The sequence below is a fragment of the Mastigoproctus giganteus genome, chromosome 5 (assembly GCF_048544385.1).
Source record: "Mastigoproctus giganteus isolate SK-2022 chromosome 5, ASM4854438v1, whole genome shotgun sequence".
NCBI classification, from domain to species: domain Eukaryota; kingdom Metazoa; phylum Arthropoda; class Arachnida; order Uropygi; family Thelyphonidae; genus Mastigoproctus; species Mastigoproctus giganteus.
The window spans coordinates 31,678,425-31,698,902 of NC_143579.1; the positions used below are offsets into that span (position 1 = coordinate 31,678,425).

Sequence of the window (20,478 nt, forward strand, 5' to 3'; positions counted from 1 at the left end):
TACTACCTATGATTTAATAACCACTTTGTACATTTTTTTTTCCTTTTTAATTTAGAATGCAATCTTTTCTGAAATGTATTATTGTGAAAGATGTAAAGTGTAAACCATTTGCTACAATATGACATTAATACTTACATAATTCTATAATTCATACATTATATTTAACAGGAGTGAAAAGATCAGATGGACAGAAGCAATAAATTCCACATACCTTAGAAATGGCAGTGAAGAAGACATTTATAGTTCAGGTAAATTTCTGAATAACTGTATTCCATGATATGTACTGTAATACTCATAAAAGAATTTAGTGATGTTAGAATTCTTCTCTGAAACAAAAGCAAAAATTGGCATTTCTCAAATTACTGGGTAAAAAGTGAAAACTTCTGGCTGACCTCTGCCATTGTCTTAAGACCACTGTTTGTTTTAGCTTTTAAAATGACAAAGGATTCACATCTGGTTCAGTATGATATTTCATATTTATTTTAATTGCATTTACTAGATTATATCTGCCCCTCCCCATTCAGCTGGGATGTGAAAAAAAAGCCAAGTTAGGATTGAATTTGAAATTGTCTGCAATTCTGCCCAGACACGATAGGAGGGAGTATAAGATGAGAGCCTTGTTGATCAATTTGGCCCTGGAGAGATTGTGCAAGGCCCAAGGGATAGAATTTTTTTTCAGTCTGGTCTGTGCTTGTTGACAGGAGAGACTGCTTCTACAGGGATGGGGTACACTTAAATAGAAAGGGTGCAAGTATATTTGCTGATGCTATCGAGGCAGCGTTAGCTGGGTCAGAAAACTGCTAGCTTGGGGGGGATACACAGCCTAATAGATCAATAGTAGCTGCTGGCAGAGGTGAAAGTGATTCTTGTGCCGCTTCTATTAGAATGAGTAGCAGCCTGGATTTTCCAGGACTGCTGGCAGTCAAAGAGGGTAACTAAGAGTGAAAAAAAGGTCCATGTAAACTTCCATGTACACTAATGCTAGGAGTATAGTTAATAAATTTGATGAGCTTGAAGTGCTAGTCAAGACATCAAAGGCAGACATTGTTGGGATATCAGAGACATGGTGTCACCCTAACATAAGCAGTGCAGAATTGGAATTTGGGGAGTACAATGTCTGCCAGGTTAGACAGGACAGGAAGGGAGGAGGGGTTATGCTGTTAGTTAAGAAACACAAAATCTAAGGAAGTGCATCAAATTGATGTTGGTGGACAATGCAATATTGAGTATGTTTGGTGTGAAATAAGCACTGGGAAAGGAAAAATTACAGTAGGTGTGTTATAAGCCTAATGAAACTGATTAGTATAATGAACAATTGTGCAGAGAAATAGAGTGAGCCAGTAAATCAGAGTTTCTTATAATGGGGGATTTTAATTTCCCAGATATTGACTGTAATTTTTGGGTTGGTCACTCACACCCTAGCAAGGCTTTTGTGGATTTATTGGATGATTGTTTTCTACAGCAGCATGTTTGGGAGGCAACTAGAGGGAGTAATGCTCTTGATCTGATTATCAGTAGTGATTCTTCATGCATTAAGAATCTGCAGATAAAGGAACCCCTAGGTGGCAGTGATCAGTGTGCTGAAGTGGGATTTACTCAAAGAGGCGACTACCATCAGGGATAAAGGGAAGCGTTTTCGCTTTCGTAAAGGTGACTACGGTGGTCTGAGACAGTATTTAAATTCTATATGGTGGACCAACTGATGATGTTACCAACAGCAAATTCAAAATGGGAAGCATTCAAAGAATTAATCTTGGAAGCTACTAGGCTTTTCATACCAACTAAGAAATATTGTTCAAGTTTTAGGCTTAAATGGATGTCAGATGAACTAATTAGACATATGGCAGAGAAGAAAAATGCATGGGATACATATAAATTAACAAGTGACACGGAAGCCTATGATAGATATAAGTGGTCTGTAACCAAGTCACAAAGGAGGTTAGGCAGGCAAAGGCAGATTACCCCAATCCACAAAGGAGGATCAAAGAGAGACACAGGTAATTACAGACCTGTTAGCATTAGCATTAGTAGAGGCATTTGATGCAAGAAAGCAAGCTTATGCAGCATCAGCCAAAAAAAAAGAAAAAAAAAAAAACCCACTTCCACTTCACCCCTCTGTTCGTTCAAAATACCTGTCCAGCTGAGCCTTAAACTTATTTAGGCTATCAACCTCCACCACAAGGGATGGAAGTCTGTTCCACCAACCAACCACCCGCTGGCTAAAGGCAAATTTCCGCACGTCTATCCTACATCTGTCTTTCCTCAATTTGAATTTATGCCCTCTCAGGTGATTTTTCTGAGCTTGAGGAAGAATCCCATCAGCATTGAGCATGCTTAAACCATTCAAGGCTTTATACACCTCTATCAGATCACCTCGCTGGTGCCTAGTCTCCAGACACTGTAATTTGCAAAACTTAAGCCTTTCTTCGTAAGAGCACCCCTTTGTTCCATTCACTAATCTTGTTGCCCTTCTCTGCACTCGTTCCAGCAGCTCTACATCCTTCTTGAAATGAGGCCTCCAGACCTGTATACAGTACTCTAGGTGTGGCCTGACCATTGCTAGACCGGGGTTCGAGCCCGTCACCACCAAATACGGAGTATGCGGAAAGGTCAAGGAATGACCACCGCATATCCCGGAGCAATATGGCCTTAGTTGCTAATGCTCCTAAAAAAAAAAACCAAAAAAACCTGACCATTGCCTTATACAATGGAATAATCACCTCCTTATCCCTGCTGGAAAAATTCCTGTATATCATTGACAATACTCCATGACCTACTCTTGCAGCCCGTCTGCACTGCTCAGAGAACTTCATATCTGCCTGCACAACCACCCCCAAGTCCCTTTCATTCTCTACCACTGTCAGTGTAGTACCACAGAGTTGATACATTGCTCTGGGGTTGCTGTTTCCCATGTGTAGTACTTTACATTTGTCAATGTTAAACTTCATTTGCCACCTCTCAGCCCATCTGCTCAACCTTTCCAGATCCTGTTGGAAGATGCATCTACAGTCAGTCACTAAAAGCCACTTCCATAAAAAGTTTCTAACATGATTAGAACAGAGATGGGTTAGTAATTATGAATACCAGTATTACCACCTACCTTAGGGCCATTTGGCTTTGGGGGGGGGGATAACTCCTATTCAGAAAAAATGCACACATGCCTTTCAGTATAAAAACCTACTTTCAAAAGGTTTTCTGATTTCTTTTTCTCTTTTAATGATTAACTTGACTGTTCTATTTAGAAACAGAGTTGAGAATTTTTAGAAGTTTTGGGTTGAGCTATTCCAGGAAACAATTGTATGGTTAGAGAAGTTTGGGATTTGTATAGGATTATCATTTATTTATTTTTGAATCAAAATAATGCAACAAACAAAAAAGGTATTCCCTTCATTCTAAATGAGTCAAATTTTTGGTATACCACTAAGAGGGGTTTCCGAAAAGTAAGGTAACACATTTTTTCTCTTGATGATGTTTAATAATACGAAGTTGAAATTACACACCAAGAAATAAGTGAACATGCACTACTTCTCCACAAAGTCTCCAGTTTTATTGATGCACTTGTCCCAACGATGAATCAGTTTATCAATATCAGTACTGAAGAAGTCCGTGCCCACACGCAGTAACCAACATTGCACCACCTGATGAACTTCCTCATCCATAGTGAAATGCTTTCCTGAAAGGTGTTTTTTCAGAGGGCTGAACAAATGGAAGTCTGAAGGCACTAAGTCTGGGCTGTAGGGGGGATGTGACAGAGTTTCCCAAAGATTACGGTGCAACCACTCATGAGTGGTGTGGGCAGTGTGTGTGGAGTTGTGTTGTCGTGCAACAAAATCACGCTGCTTGTCAGGAGTCCTGGTTGTTTGCGTCGAATGTCGGCTTTCAGTTTTTTCAACGTTGCACAGTAAAGCTGTGCATTGATTGTTCCTCCCTTTGGCAAGAAATCCACCAACAGAATGCCTTGGCGATCCCAGAACACTGTGGCCATGACTTTTCCAACACTGGGAACAGTTTTGAATTTTTTGCACACAGGAGATTGTGGATGTTTCCAGGTCAGAGTCTTGTTTGCTCTTCAGGGTAAAATGATGAACCCACGTTTCGTCTGCTGTGACTATGCGAGTGAGAAAATCCTCTCCTTTGTCGCTGTATCACAACAAGTTCTCCAGACACATCCCCATGCATTTTGCTTTGTCCTCCTCTGACAATTGTCGGGGCACCCAGCAGCGGCACACCTTTCAAAAGACAAGGACATCGTGAACAGTCTACTTAATTACATTCACTATTTGTGCAATGTCACTCATTGGTTTTCAAGAACGATGCCCTTAATGCATGAAATGTTGTCTTCTATCTTGCTCGATGAAGGCCTGCTCGCCCAGTGTCAACACGGCCCGCTTTAAATTCATTGCACCAAAAACACACCTGCTTCTTTGTCATCGCCTTTTCACCATACACAGCAACCAGTTCACTGTGAATATCACTTGATGAAGACCCTTTTGCTTGCAAAAAGCGAATAACTTCACAGACACCTGTTTTGGACCACAGTCACACGGTAGCTGCCATTTTGCAACTGGAATCTGCTGTGAGGTGACAGTACTGCAACCCTGCACTGGTGCTCTTTTTGAACGTTATTAACAGGTCTATCTGTCCACTGTGTTTCATCTCATTCCCTTCACCATTATTAGGGAAAAAATGTGTTACCTTACTTTTTGGAAACCCCTTGTAGTAACTGCTTTGTTTTAACAATTTAGACTTTTAATGAGTTATGCATTTTTCCCAATTTCCACAATCATGTCTCAACAAGCTATGAAAAACAGAATGTTATTTGCACATCCCAGTATTTTAAATGCAACTTAACCAGATGTACAGAGTGATTAAAAAGTGCTACCCAGTTTTTAAAATGCTGCTGTAAGTGCAAAATCACAAAATATTCATTCAGATTACTTTAATAGAGAATACCATTTAATATACTGCACTGTAGGTTTGCTATTTTGTTTTACATGTGCAATGATTGGGAAGCTAAGTATTAGCAGCTGAGTGAAATTTGAAGCTAGATAGTTCAACAAAGCTGTTCAGAGAGGGTGGTGGGTTGAAGGAGAAAGGAATGCAACACTGAATCATGAAACCACATTAATGCAACTAAAAACTGACGATAACAGGATCTGTGCTGGTAGAAATTGCAGTGGAAGATTACCCACTTTTGTGTCAAGAATATTATGATAGTAAAAAAGATGCTAGCCATTCTGTACAGAAAAATTTGAAAACAGCTGAAGTAAACTACATACAGGAGCTTTATCCAGGACTGGAACTGAAGGAAGAAGTTTTCCAAAATCATACATAAATGGCTGGAGGACTTACAAGACTCATAAAGAACATTATTTGGTCAGATGAAACCACTTAGCAAATTGGAGGCAACATTTACTAGTGGCCATGCAGAGTTGTCCAAAAGTAAGTGGTGTGGCATAACAAATGACAGATTTAAGCCTATACACATTTTACAAAGTGTGATAAATTCAGAAAGATATCTTGCAATTTTTAAATCTAAAGTCATGCCTAAATGTGAGATGTTCTTTAAAAAGAAAGACAGTTCTCTTTTAATCACACTTTGGTGGTATTGTGCAGTGTAAAACTGGCTTAACATTAATTTCGCTAACAGATAGACTGGCAAATGAGGACAAACAGAGCCCTAATTTTTAATCCTACTTCATTTTTTCTTTTGAGGTTGTGCCAAAAAAAAATTAATAAAAAGCTGTTGAACTGGAAGAAATCATTATAGGTTGGTATTCCTGTAGACTTTTTTTTTTTCTCCTTCACATTCAATGAAAAATACAGCCCTCAGATTGAGAAAGGTTGACGGTGCTGGTGCCTATGCTGAGATTTGAACATGTGAAGTAAATGGTATAAAATTTGACTTTTTTTTAAAAATAAATTTATACAAAAACAGCATGAAATATGCCTTAAAACTGCAGATATAAAAACAATGTTATCCAATAAACATATAATTAAAAAAAAAAAAAAAAATTACGATCAATTATTGCATTAACAATACATGAAATCAAGTTGACATTTCTGTTTGATAAATCCAGATGTGATTTTTAATTTATATAGGATTGTATTAACATAAAATTTATACTTTAAGAAATCAGGGTTTGATAAGGGCATTCTTAATTTCTTTCTTAAAACATGAATCTTTCAAGAAGAAATCAGTATCTATTTCATTAAGTGTTTTAGTTACTCAATAAAAATAATACATATACCAATAATTAGTTCTCGAAAATTTAACTTGAAATAGCTGATGGTCTCTAAACAGACACGACAAGCATTTAAAACTAATAAATCTGGGGAATGAACTGAGCCCATTATTAATTTATTTTTTGAAGTCAGATCCAAATTTCTTCATTTTTCAAGCATCATCAATTTAAAATGACACTATTCAGAGTAGCTTTTCTAGTTACAGTCCAGTTTCAGTTTATAGGTTAAGTATCTGATAAATGACTTCTAAACTTTATCATTTTAATGTGACTAGATGTGTTAAGAAGACTAGACTCACAATTCATACTTGAGGATAGAAATAACACTCATTTGGTAAACTGTAATTAAAAATTTAGCATCATGGAAGTCTACCATTATTCTCTTAATCAGACTCTTCTAACCTTTTAGAAGCTTTATTTACAATTATTCTTATATGGGTTCCATAAGAACTTAATATGAGCGAAATGAACATCCAGATCTACCTAAATCATTCATCTTTTTATTATATTTTCACTTGTTTTATAAAGATAGTTGATGTGTTTTTTATGTGGTTTGATGAATGGCATGACAAAGCATTTACCAGTATTTAACTTCAGCCCATTGTCAGTAATCTGTTCATTTCTCAGCAACCCATTTGTCTTACAGTACTCCAACAATATCTCTTTATATATAGGTAATGAATTTCAAATCACCCTTTATATAATTAGGAAGCTGAAATTTTGAATTCAACGTTCAGTGTCGTTTATGTTTGAATTAAGATAACATGACTAACATTACTTTTCTGGATCAGTTTGATTTTGTGTTTAATGGTGCATTGAAAACTTAGGCCATAAAGCACCAAGTCAAGCTTTTCTGGATCAAGTAACATTTTATCATGAGAAAGGTTATTAAACTTAAGTGACTTTTATTTGCTCTCAAATAAAGTGTAGCTAATGTGTATTTAAAAAAAGGTAAATTATTTCTTACCAAAAGTTTTGTTTATATATAGAGTATTCTCAAGTACAGTGTGTTCAGAATTATATTGCTCAACAGCCCGATGAACTGACCCTTCAAGTCTCTGATATAATCACTGTTTTAAGGAGGATTGATGATGGTAAGTTCATTAAAGTTTTTCAAATAACTTACAATTTCAGTATATCTTCTTTAACCTTTTTGGCAGTACATATATAGATGTACATTTTGAATATCACTTCAAGCATTATATTTAGACAATTGGCCATGCATAATAATAAAATTTTCTTAATTTTGCTAGCATGCATGGCCATCTCTTATGTTTCCAATTAACTGGAGACAGTTTGTCAGTAGCAACACAAATATAGTTTTAAAAATTGTAGATTGCACCTATTGATCTCATTGTCCAATTTGGACTTATAAAAGCGAAAATTGAAGAATTTGTATCAAATTCATATCCAAAATTTGATGAAACCAAATCAAGTAATACATAGATGTAGAAGGTGCTGTTGCATTAAAAAAAAGTAATGATGGGTTTTATTTACAGATTTTTTTTTTACAAGATTCTGATTTGAATTTTGACAATAATTGTACTCTGATATTGGGCAATAATGTCAAAATAAGAACATATTAATATTTTAAAGCATTTACATACAATACTTGGAAAACTCACTGCTGAAAGGGTTAAAGGCAATGTGTCTTGTCTACATTACTTCTTAATGACATCACAAATAAATTGGTAACTATAAGAAATAAAACAAAATATATATGTGTGTATATTAGTGATTTATTTCTAAGCATGACACATCATGATATTAATAATATATAATTTATTTTGAAAAAAATTAATAACGTTGCACTGAACAGTTTTAATGCTTACTGTAGCACTTTCTTCATAGAATAAATTTGTTATCAATGTCATGATGTACTATTAATAATTTCACATTCCAAGTTCTTAGAACAAGCCTGAATTTCTTTGTGGAATTTTTTGAATTTTAAGACTTGTAAAATGAACGCTTTGTATGTAAATACTTATAAAATATTATAAATATTAATTTATTCTTATTTTGACTTGATTGACCAACATTAGAGTCAAAAATCAAATCAGAATAAAAATAGACTTCCTTATAAGAAGAATGCAGGAAGTCTTAAATTTAAAAGGACAATAATTGAGCTGTTCTTGAGAGTTTGCATAACGGGAAATAATTACAAATGTATATTTTGTACAGGTGTTAATTATATTGCACCAAAAGCCACATGAAAGAGTGTGTGTGTGTGTTTTAATGTTTGGATTTATTTCATATTTTAAAAAATTATGAAAATAAATAATTTTTTTTTATACCTTTAACAGGGTGGTGTGAAGGAAAAAGGCTTCAAGATGGCTCTCATGGTTGGTTTCCTGCATCTCACGTTGTGAGCATCACTTGTTCAAGTATGCATGCTTGCAGCCTAAGGCAGTGTTATAGATTATTAGTTTCATCAACTTCATCAAATGCTTGAAACGATATGCAGTGCTATTTACCATCAGCTGAAATCTATAGACAAGTGGAATTTTATGTTATAATAGGCACACCAAACAGAAAATGTGCATCACTTGGGTACTGGCACATAATCCAAAAAAAAAAAAAAGGTAGTCTGCCATAGCAGATCAGCACTGATGGCTGGTACCAATATAGCTCAAAAATGCACACTCATATGTTAGCAAGACCAAGAGGCTGTTACTACAAATTACTGCCAAATGTGAAGTGTACTGTAATTAATAGTGCCTATTAACAAACAGAACTAGTGATTAAATGGAATGCCAAACACTCATGTATACTGAACACTGTGCCAGAAATGTTACACATCTCTTTGTCTCCTGTGAATAGAAGCATAAAGAGTTAAACATATAAGGAACTCCAAAGGTAGTTAAGGTGAAAAAAAAATACAATAAAGCAAAAACCCACCAAATCCATATTTCAAAAAATAATTTAACTGCTGAATTAAGTATTGAAGCAAACAGTCCATCCTACATTTTCCATTAATTCAGGAGAAGATATATATAAAATGTGAAATAGATTAATAATGTAATGTGTAGAGTAGCTTAGTTTTAAAAGAAACTAGATAATCAAAATGTGCATATTTGCAAACCTTGTTACATAAACAGGATGTGGTGCTAATTTTTATTCTTTCTTTGTGCCTGTTCTTCAAATTTAAAGAGCAGAGCATTAGTTTCCACATGTAAGCTGGAATTCATGAAAAACAATTTTAGATTGTATACAAGTGCTAAATTTACCAGTGTAAATTGCCATTCTTTTATAATAAATTCTTGGAGAACATCTATATGGACAGACTATCAAATTCTCTATATGATAATATATAAAGTAACTTGCTGGATTCATATAATCTGATTTTGAAGAAACTCCCATTAAAGGTAGGGAGGAGGAACCATAACTGGGCTTTCAAAAAAGTTTATAACAGGAATGAATTAAATATTTCCCATTTCAAAGTAGGCTAATATTTAAAATAAAAAACCTATACATATTCATTTAGTTATAATGAAAAGTGTGAAACGATTCATCTATTCCTTTCATTTTTGTAATAAATATCAACCTGTAACAAACTTCTGCCTGTCTCTGTCTCAATTTATGCTTTAGGATCAGGACCCAAGCTAAGTTATGCAAAATTAATTACAAATATACTGGAACAGTGGTTCTAGACCTTCAGGAAGCCGTGGATCCAATTGCTAGTTGGAAAACACAGGTAACCTGCCCCCAAGTGTATTAATGCTACTTAGATATAGGTTTAGATATCCACAAGTGTGATATTGCTTAAAATTTAATAACTTTAATTGTAAAATTATTAAAATTTTAAATGTATTTAAGTTTAAAACAATTTTGACATTTTTCCAATTAAATTTCCATTTCCAACCAGAACATAAAACTGGGATTGTACTTCTCATTTCTAGCTGTTTGAACCTTAAGTAAAATGATTTCATAAATTATATAAAATATGCTTTCTGTGAAAATTTTTTAGGAATGTGAATCCCTATATGGTAATCTTCATATGGTCTAAGTTAAGAAATGCTACACTACACTACTAGAGATAAAATGAATGAGAAGCAAACAAGATTTACTTACGTACATCCATTCACTTTGGTTTACTGCAAAATGTTACCTAATGTCCCTAATTTACCCAACCCAACTTCCTTTTAAAAAATTGGCGAAAGCATGGGAATATAAGAAATTAACCTTAGAATGAGTTCTGTTAAATAAAATTCTAATTTGTTCATTTAAAAACAGTCACAATTTGATGCCTTTGACTAAGACCATTCTGACTTGCATTGATTGGTATTCCATGACTAGAATAAAACCGAACTTATTTGTGATAATAAAATTTAGAAACAGCCCAATGACATTTTAAAAACAAATGTTAGGTTGAGACATACATATGGTAATACACAAAGAAAATGAAAGGGAATAAAACCTTTGAAACGATTGTACTTGTATGTGTCAAACTTCACAAGCTGATATCCACACTAATATTAATGTTTTTCTTTATGTGAAAAGATGAATTGGTTGATTCAATTAAGTTTTGTTCAGATCACATTTAAGTAAAATTGTTTAGATTTATTTTCTATTAGTTGAAACAGCATTTTTTTTTTTTTTTTTTTTGGAGTATGCATTTGCATTACTATATTTTTATAGCAATTCCAGAAAAAAGATTCTTATCCAGAAAAAAGATTCTTATCCTTCAGTAATTTCATCTTTCTTTTGATTATTTGGGAGTCTCCATAACTCTGATAGTGGTTTGTCTAAATTAATTTTCTCATCAGGGAGTAAGGAGGGCTTCTCCTGTAATTTAAAAATTAGGCTTAAAAGGTGAAGATATAACAGCCAAATATTAAGTAAGAATTCACACCAGGACTTTGGCAAAGCCTCATCTAGTTATTCAATGATAACTGGATGGACATGTAATATAATGATCAATTATGTGCAATATGTTGTTGTAGCAATCGGTGGCTGTACAACATTATTCAATACTTTGGGTCTTCTTTCTTTTCCTTATTACCATCAAAAGGTCTTCAAGGTATTATGTGACCTTCATGAGCAACATTTAAACCAATATTTATTATCTGCCAAAAATAATTCACTGTATAATGAATAGAACCATACACAAAAAGTAAATTCCAGTTTTTAACAGTGCAAATCTAAAACTTCTATTTGATAAAGCAAAAGCTGTGTGGCCTTCAAACTAAATTAGTAGACGGAGGACAATCTTGTTCTATGTATTTAGAAGCTGTCAGCACTTAAGTGTCACAAGTTAACACTAATACAGTACTAAATTTTGTGTTTAAATCACCTTAGTATTGTAGAACCATGCTTCTACACCCCTTACATAGAAGATTAAAATTAGAGGACCATTAACATTGACAAATGCAAAGTACTGCATATGGGTAGCAGTAACCCCAGAATAACATACCAAATGTGCAGTACTACACTCAGGGTAGTGGAGAATGAAAATGAAGTTTTTCTGAGTTATGAAGTTTTCTGAGCAGTACAGACAGGTTGCAAGAGTAGCTCATGGGGTCTTGTCAATGATACACAGGAATTTTGCTAGCAGGGTTAAGGAGGTGATTATTCCTTTGTATAAAGCAATGGTCAGGCCAAACCTTGATTACTGCATAGAGGTCTGGAGTTCTCATTTTAGGAAGGATGTAGAACTGCTGGAATGAGTATAGAAAGGGGCAACAAGATTTGGGAGTGGAACAAAGGATCGCTCTTCCCAAGAAAAGTTTAATTGCAGCTTCTGGAGACTAGGCACCTGCGAGGTGATCTGATTGAGGTTGTTGTTATTTGGCTTTTTAGGAGCATTAGCAACTAAGGCCATATTGCTCCGTGGATATATGGTGGTCATTCCCTGACCTTTCCGTATCCTCTGTATTTGGTGGTCACGGGCTGGAACCCTGGTCTAATCAAGAAACGTGTGCTACACACTGCTGCCCCTGCCCATGGAGGTGCCCTGATTGAGGTGTATAAGGCCCTGAATGGTTAGAGCAAGCTCATTGCTGATGGGATTCTTCTGCTTGCTCAGATTTAAGAATGTGAGGGGGCATAGATTCAAATCGAGGAAAGACAGTTGTAGAATAGATGTGCAGAAATTTGCCTTTAGACAGTGGGCGGTTTATTGCTGGAACAAACTTCTATATGTCATTGTGGAAGTTGACAGCTTAAATAAATTCAAAGCAGAACTAGATAAACTTTTGGACTGAATTTTTTTTTTTTTTTTTGCGAATGCTCTATAAACTTGCTTTCTTGCATTATATGCCTCTACTAATGCTATCTTGGTCCTCTCATCACTCAATGACTGCATGAATAATATCTATTCCAAATGTTGCCCTTTATAAAATATTTAAGTGCAGAAGCACATAATCTGGCAGAGCCATACTTGGAAAATAGGGTAGGTGTGACAACAATTCATCACTTCAATCTTTCACTGCCTTCATTAATTATTTGAGTATGGTGAAATATAGAGCTTTTATTGAATCTTATAAATTATATGAAATCTGTATATAATGAACACTAAAACAAGCAAAAGAAACTTGAAACAGTTTATTGACAATGATTCATTTTATAACCATGTATATGCATCAGTATTTACAAAACTCTTGTACTGTGTTATTCTCAGAAAAAATGCAAGCATGGTGAACAAATTCAAACTAAACTTCTTCACTATAAAGAATTGGGATAAAAGTGCATATTAAAAATCATTTATAAATATTTTGCTTTTTATGAAATTAAGAAGAAAATTTCATGTCCAGAAGATTAATATATCCATAACAATAATTTTATTCAGTTGTGTGTTGACACACTTAAGCTTTACATATTTGTACAAGTTACTTCACTTTAAGTGATGGCACCCCAACTAACAATTACACTGACACAGAGAAAGCACCTAAAAGGTTCAAACAAACCAGGCAGTTTTCTTCTCTTCTGAATACAGCTTCCTTACTGGCCATTACTGTAAGCAAAACAATTTTTCTTGATGCATGCTTAAACAATTGATCTTATTCTCACAAATACACACAAAAATAAAGAAAATTCATAATTGTCAAATAAATATTTATACAGTAAACTCTTTAAAAATCTGGTGATTGAGAGATGCCAGATTTTAAAGTTTTCTGGATTTTAGAGAGGTGTACCTAACGTTTAGCAGTTTTCTATAAGCATATTTCAATGAATGTTAAGCGCTACAGACTGAAATTATTTACGTCTGTAAACATTTATAATGGCTAGAAGGCAATACTAGTGTCTTATTCTAGCTTCTTGGTCTGTGTAGTCTGTTTGCTTAAGCACTCTGTATTGACTTGATGCAATAAATAGATATTGAATGCTTGATAATAACAAAGATTGCTACATTTTGTTGTTACCACCATTACAACTATAGTAGACAGAAAAACAACAGATGGCTCAGGATCATTCCATAGGCTTCCCAATCCATAGTATGGATTGGGAAGCCTTAAGCCTAACTTAGTGATGTACACATCACAAGGTTTTTGCCACCATTAAAACTAATGATACAGCTCATCAGCTGCATGAATAAAATAGGGAGGGCTTTTTCCAGTGTTAAGTACAGATTGGGAAGCCACATGACCTTGAGTCACCTGTTGTTTTTTCCCTATTTTATTCATGCAGCTGATGAGCTGTATCATTAGTTTTAATGGTGGCAAAAACCTTGTTATGTGCACATCACTAAGTTACTGTTTATGGAAGAGGTTAACATAGGCTTCTTCAGCTGTATAATGAGTTATTGCAATCCTTATAACTAGCCACAGAGTTGTAATTTGAAAGAGCAGTTCACACTAAGTTGCAAAGCTATAATATAACTAAAGCTATACAACCTCAGACAAATAAGATATCTGAAGGATTTATACCACACAGAAAATGCAATGGTCTTAATTATCAGAGCAGACAAACTTGCTTTAGTAATGGGCTGTCCTGCTATTGCACTACTTCCAAACAGATGGCTTTGCCAAAATGTTAATTGGCCACTTTTCAAGATATGAGATACTGCTAACCAGTCCCTCATCAGATAGCAGACGGCCTCTAGTGACAAAACTCAAACCAAACAGATAACTTTAGTTATATTACAACTTTGAAGCTCTGATTTTGTATGCTGCATGGCAGTTCACACCAAACAACTTATTTACAGCTGTTTTGTCTGGTTATCTAGTGTCTGGTGATCAACCTGCTACCTGGCTGGGGACAAGTTAGTCCTGAAACAAGCTGTCATAGCAGTGTCTCACTTTATAAACAAATAGCCAATTAACCTTTTGGTGAAGCCATTGTTTAAAAGTAGTGCAATACCAGAGCAACTTGTTTTGTTTTGTTCTGTTGCAAGAATTAAGACCATTGCAGTATCCATGTAGTTTTTAAGTCCATATAGTGACAAAAACAGATTAGATAAGTTAGTCCCTACAGGCATCTTATAAAGAGAGAAGAGTCATCTTTTTTGCAATGGATTATTAAACACAAATGTGATTAAAGACAAAAGTGCAATACAAATGCTGGATTGCTTTCTTTGTAAAATGTGCCAGATTTTAAAGAATTCCAGATTGTAAAGTGCCAGATTTTACAGAGTTTACTGTACATGTATATTAAAACATGCTAAAATGAACTATGGCTAGTTCCTGCATTTTGCAATTCATAGTTTATACTGAACAAGGAAGAAAAATATGTAAAACCAGATTTATTAAGAGGGAAAAAAATATTTAAAATTTTCTGCCTTTTCCACTTATTAAAAAATAACCTTCTCTTGTTTTAAAAGTGTTAATTTATCATAAACAATTTCCAATGCAATATGTACAAATCAAAAGCAATCATGTACTTCTTGAAATGACCAGTTAGTACACAGGGATTTTACAATAATAAAGTATTATTTAACAAAAAAAATATATATTTAATAATAATAAAAAAATTAAGGTAGCTAAATTTCAGAGAAAAACAGATACGGAAGAGAATACGATTAGATTTTGAAGTAATGAACTGAGCAAGGTTCCAAATGAATGTTAGAAAATAAAAATAGCTGCAATAGTTATATCAGTTTTCTCTGTATTAACTATAAATTAACTTGATGTTGCAAAAAAAAAAAAAAAAAAAAAAAAAAAAAGCACAGCAAACTGTCAATAATTAATAATTCAACTCAGAAATAAATTAAATATTAAAACAAATAATTATGTTATAAATTTAGCATAAACAGGTATAATTGTGATATAATAATAACATTTCCTAAAAACAGTACATGCCATGAATGAGAATTTGGCACAAATCGATACAGTACTGACATTCTAAATCTGATCTGGATCTTTGGTCAATGATAGAAATCATTGTTTACTTTGGTTTAAAAATTAATGGAACAAATCATATATTACACAAAAACCCTTACTATGGGTTACAAAGTCCTCAAACAGCCAATTACAAAATTTATGTTTATATATCTATAGTTAGAGCTCTGCGCGGATAACAGAAATTGGATTCACAACCACACCACATTTGTAAAGCTTTTATCTACATCTGCAAAAATAAAACTGCCAACACCTAATATATTTTTCTCAACTGAAATCGAAATACGAAGTCTTTGTTAAATGGCTGAAATAAGGTCCAAAGTGGTGAAACTTTACTTGTATTGTGATTTGGGGACAAAAATGTTCCAATTAAAATGGAGATTAATATCAATATTCTTTATTTTAGAATGTATGCTCGTAACTAACTATTCTGTATTTCAAACAGAGCTTCTTTCTCTCAGATGCACATTGTATTTCTAGCAAAACACTGAAATAACCTGGAAAGAGAATATTAAAAATAATAATAAAAAAATTAAAAAAAAAACGTGACTAGCCAATGTTATTGAAAAGCAGAAAAAAACTTTCATGGTTCTGGGGCAAAAGTTTTAGCCCGAGCCTCAGTCATCGATCAGAGTCCTTGTTATTTGCAAACAGAATGGAATGCAGATTGTAAGTCTATTCGGACAGTCACTCCACAGTATGGCTGTCAGTCTTATAATGACTAATCTACTACAAATGAACATTAGTTTACAAATATCTGCATCTATATGAACAGAAAGGAAACAGCTTTTACTTTCTACAAATGGAGAGGCTATCTCCACAAAAAGAGCTAACTAACTAAAATTCCAAGTCTTAAATTCTCTCAAGTAAGTTTTTTGAATATGTGGCTAATTAGCAACCATAATATTAAACAGGCTGACAAAAAATCAATTTGTATCATGTATTCATACCCTCATATTTAACTGTATCCACCGTGAACATCTTAATGTGGATATCTGTAGATATCCGTATCCGAGCTGATCTCTATCTATAGTAGACATTTAAATTAAAATATAAATTAATGAACTATTTAAAGAAATAAAAAATATCTTTCCAGTTTATGAATTTACAAGAGACAACATGCATTTTTCTTGGAGTATGCATTTGAATTCCTTAAGTTTTTATGGCTATACCAGAAAAAGGTTATCTTATTCCTCAGTAATTTCATCTTTCTTTTGATTATTTGGGAGTCTCCACAACCCTGATACTGGTTTCTCCAGATTCGCTGTCTCATCAGAGGGTAGGTAGGAGGCTCCCCTGTAATGTAAAAATTAGACTTAAAGGTGGAGCTATAACAGCCAAATATTGAGTAAGAATTTATACCATGAGGACTTTGACAAAATGCATCCATCCAGTTATTTATTATAAGAAATACTTTTCAAAATATGAGCATACCAGACATTAGAATTTCTAATGAATTATTCATTAAACATGCAGGACAAAGGAAACAGGCAAAACACCAAGGAAACCAGACATGCTGAAGAATATCACAGAATGCGAATGTGTTCATGTTATTTTTTAGGAGCCCCTTTCTAGCAATTGCGATTAAATCTAGTATATGGTACCAATTTAATGCCTTTTTTGAATAATACACGATCTTGATATATTTTGAGGAGGGATTTCACTAAATCCTGAAATTTCAAATTCTTCAACTATTTGAAATGCTTGTTACAGTTAAGAAAATTTTAAAGCATGTACATTCATATAAAAGAAGAGTGATCATCTGAAAAATTTATCAAACTCTGGGCACACATTCTGTTAAAACTGAAGAAAAGACATCCCACACTGTCAATACTAAGGACAGACTACCATTTGATAGAAACAAATTTATTAGGGTTAAAAAGCAATAAAAAAAAAAAAAAAAAATTGCAGAAATTTAACTGTAATGAGATTTTGCCATATTAGCATACATTTGAAATCTTCTACCACATTATAGGGGTTTAAAGTTTGTGGCCTGAGTATGAAAGGTTAGTGGCACAGTGTTAAAAATTTCTGTAATTAACATAAAATACATCAAACAGTAACCCACTAAGTTTCAGTGTCTTTTTTTTAAATTACAGATCCTGAAGTCAACAAAGTTGTGTGAACAAGAAAAGATGGACAAAACAAAGTCACTGTGCAGTCATCCAATGTTTGGAAAAAAAAAAGGGACTAATGCCAAAGGCAGTTCATGAGGATATGGTTACAACACTGGAACAGATGCCTCTTCCTGTTCCATGGTTAAGAAGTGGGCAGCACAATTTAAAAGAGGGAGGGAGAACTTGGAAGATGACCCATGCTGCGGAAGACCTGCAACATCCATCACTTCAGAAGTAGTTGACAGTTCAGTATGCTGCCAGCATCTTGGACATCTCATCTCAACATATCATATAATAACTATGTCGCTATGATAAGGGTGTTAGCATGATGGCCCAAATTATTGAGAGCAGATCAAAAATGCACAAGTTTGTCAAAGTTGAGTGAACATTTGCATCATTTTCAAGCAGATACCACAAATTTCCTTGCAAAGTTTGTGACCACAGATGGGACATTGGTCCATCACTTTTAGCCAGAGACAAGGGGACAGTCCAAACAGTGGTTCTCTCCCTCCAAAGAAAGCTAAGTAAATTCCTTGTGCTGATAAAGTGAGGGCATTGGTTTTTTTAGGATGCTGATGGAGTACTGCTAGTGGATCCTTCAGAAAGGTCAGACAGTCACAGGGACATGTTATGCAGACCTTATGTGGCATTTGTGTGAAAGCAATGACAAATGCTGGGGAAAACTCATAAAAGGGGTCTTGTTCTATGAGGACGACATGCCTGCTCACAAGTCTGTCACTGCCATGGCTGCACTGCATGAATACAGCTTTGAAATCTTGGACCATCCCTCATTTTCACCGTTGGACTTCCACCTATTTCCTAATTTGAAAAAATGCCTGGTTGGCATCCATTTCCCCACCGATAGTAGCATCACTGCTGCAGTGGATGCATTCCTGGAGCCCCAAGAGAAAACAAACTTTCTTCACAGCTAGGATCAACACATTGCAGCATCAGTATCAAAAATGTATTGACCCCACAGGGGACTACGTTGAAAAGAAGCACTTCAAATTCCCCTTGCAATTCATAAAAAAATGTGGTTAAAAAATCCCTCTGATTAAAATGTGCTTTTGAATTTACATACTGATTTGTTTCACAATGTTTGATTTGAAGCTTATAAATTTAAGAATGACTGTTAACTTGGAATTTAAAAACAAAATGTATTTACTTCAAATGTATAAAGTCTTGTGTAATGTAGGAATTAATTTCTTTTAAGTGCAGTAATACAACAACAGGATACTGCACATGGAGTAGCAGCTATCCCAGAATAACATACCAACTGAGTGGTACTACACTCAAAGTAATGGAGAACAGAAAAGACAGAGGTAATTGTACAGTTTCACAAGAAGTTCTCTGACCAGTGCAGACAGGCTGCTAGGACAGCTCACGGGGTTTGAGGTCTGTTAATGATACACAGGAATTTTACCAGAGGGACTAGGAACCAATTATCTCATTGTATAAGGCAATGGTTAGGCCACATCTTGAGTACTGCATATAGGTCTGGAATCTTGATTTTAGGAAGGATATGGATCTGTTAGAATGCATGGAAAGAAGAGTAAAAAGTTCAGTCAGGGACACAAAAGGGTACTCTTACTAAGAAACACTTCGGTTCTGCAAACTAAAAACTGTCTGGAAAGTAGACACCTCCGAGATCTGACTGAAGTGTCTAAAAAGGTACATTTGCAGAATAGACACATGCAAATTTATTTCATCTAGAGAGTGATTGTCGGAACAAACTTCCATTTGGTATTGTGCAGGTGAGCGGTTTGAAGAAATTTAAGTTGTTGTTATTTGGTTTTTAGGAGCATTAGCAACTAAGGCCATATTGCTCCAGGGATATGCGGTGGTCATTCCCTGACCTTTCCGTATTTAGTGGTCACGGGCTCGAACCCTGGTCTAATCAAGAAGCGTGTGCTACGCACTGCGGCTCCTGCCCACCTGGCTACGGAGGCGCCAAGAAATTTAAGGAAGGATTGGACAAATTATTAGAAGGGTATGAGGTGGTAGTTTTTTTTTTTCTGATGCTGTATAAGCTTGCTTCCTTGAATCATTTGCTACTACTAATAATCATTGAAATTGTAAACTAAATCAGGTGCAATAATATTTGCATTAAATACAATCCATTTCTGTTCTTTGAAAAAGCAAACATTTTAACAATTTGTTTTTGAATAAATATTAAGTACAATTAGAAATACAGATCAATTCTTACCCCTACAGGAGTTAATCTAATGCAAAACTTATACTTAAAAATTTAATTGTCTACTGGAAATAACAGCGGGAATTGTAGCATTCCTCAAACACGGTATTATCACCTGCACCACTGTTCATTTTTTTAATTAAAGTAGTACAGCATAAAAAAATATCAGATGTGTATAAAATGCAATTCACACCCACTGGTGTAACTGATTCATGGAGTGGCATTCTTTATTGTGCGCTTTGAATTTGTTTTTGGTATTGATGTCTATCACTATTGGAAATGAGGTAATCATGAAAATTTTTTTTATGGTTAACAAGACTGCTGTTACTAAAAATATTAATTTTTATTATCCAATAAGGTATGAAAAGTAAAGAAGAGAATTAATGGGCACCATTTTTAACGTATTTCTTGCCACTTACACAAGATATTGGGTGTTTAATGTAATGCAGCACCTACTAGTTCTGTGAAACACCAGCTCATGACTTCTCTTTAGTGTAACCACCAGAGATTTAAATACTCCTCTAAGAGATAGGCCCTCAGAGAATAAATGAGTTTAACATGTAACACAGGTTATCATATATGGTGGCCTATGTAACTTTAATGATGCGGTGGTATGTTGAAAACAACACAAATTGTTCATCATGTTT

General features: G+C 34.4%; 2 protein-coding genes across 4 annotated transcripts in view; one reads left to right on the forward strand and one right to left on the reverse strand.

Moving 5' to 3' along the window:
- The window catches only part of LOC150085282 (uncharacterized), an 84,871-nt gene extending 75,187 nt beyond the window's left edge, over positions 1-9,684 (forward strand). The window contains exons 14-16 of the mRNA XM_090373968.1: positions 169-248; positions 7,235-7,339; positions 8,549-9,684. Coding sequence (XP_090230094.1) covers positions 169-248; positions 7,235-7,339; positions 8,549-8,697 — 334 coding nt within the window. The 3' untranslated portion in view covers positions 8,698-9,684. The remainder of the gene's footprint in view (positions 1-168; positions 249-7,234; positions 7,340-8,548) is intronic.
- A 3,243-nt stretch (positions 9,685-12,927) lies between these two features.
- Positions 12,928-20,478, reverse strand: part of LOC150085283 (protein RER1-like) — a 105,636-nt gene continuing 98,085 nt past the window's right edge. For 2 of the 3 annotated variants that reach the window (XM_090373126.1, XM_090373127.1), the window contains 2 exons: positions 16,693-16,816; positions 12,928-13,197 (listed from right to left, as the gene is read on the reverse strand). In XM_090373126.1, the coding sequence (XP_090229252.1) occupies positions 16,708-16,816 (109 nt within the window). In that variant the 3' untranslated portion in view covers positions 12,928-13,197; positions 16,693-16,707. The remainder of the gene's footprint in view (positions 13,198-16,692; positions 16,817-20,478) is intronic. The other variant, XM_090373129.1, reaches the window with a different exon arrangement.